Genomic DNA, 364 nt, shown 5'->3' on the forward strand with positions numbered 1-364 from the left:
GGGTGTCCCTCAGCACCGGCAGCATCCCAGGGAATTCCCTGCTCCTGGGGCTCCAGCTCCCTCCTGGCCATCCCAAATGCCCCCTGGGTGAGGTTTCACCCCCGGGGTTTTGGAGGGCTCCTTCTCCCTCATCCTCACCTCGGTGCTCCGGCACGAGTCCTCCAGCTGGGAGATGATCGTCTGGATCCGGTCGTTCCCCGCCACCAGCATGGAGATGCAGTTGTTCAGCTCAGTCTGGGCAGGGACGGACGGACGGAAACAGCTTGAACCCCAGCGGGGACGGGGACGGGGACATCTCCCATCCTGACGTGGGCATGGGCTGGGCATTGCCCGGCCCCAGCTCCGCTCCCCCCACGTCCCCCCC

General features: G+C 66.8%; 1 protein-coding gene across 1 annotated transcript in view; it reads right to left on the reverse strand.

Annotated features, from left to right (window-relative positions):
* Window positions 1-138: 138 nt before the first annotated feature.
* LOC104079199 (E3 ubiquitin-protein ligase TRIM63-like) overlaps window positions 139-364 on the reverse strand; it is a gene marked incomplete at both ends in the record, with an annotated part of 577 nt that continues 351 nt past the window's right edge. The window contains one exon of the mRNA XM_009581145.1: window positions 139-234. Within this exon, the coding sequence (XP_009579440.1) occupies window positions 139-234 (96 nt within the window). The remainder of the gene's footprint in view (window positions 235-364) is intronic.

Source organism: Fulmarus glacialis, unplaced genomic scaffold, assembly GCF_000690835.1.
Source record: "Fulmarus glacialis isolate BGI_N327 unplaced genomic scaffold, ASM69083v1 scaffold20797, whole genome shotgun sequence".
In the NCBI taxonomy this organism is placed as follows: Eukaryota; Metazoa; Chordata; class Aves; order Procellariiformes; family Procellariidae; genus Fulmarus; species Fulmarus glacialis.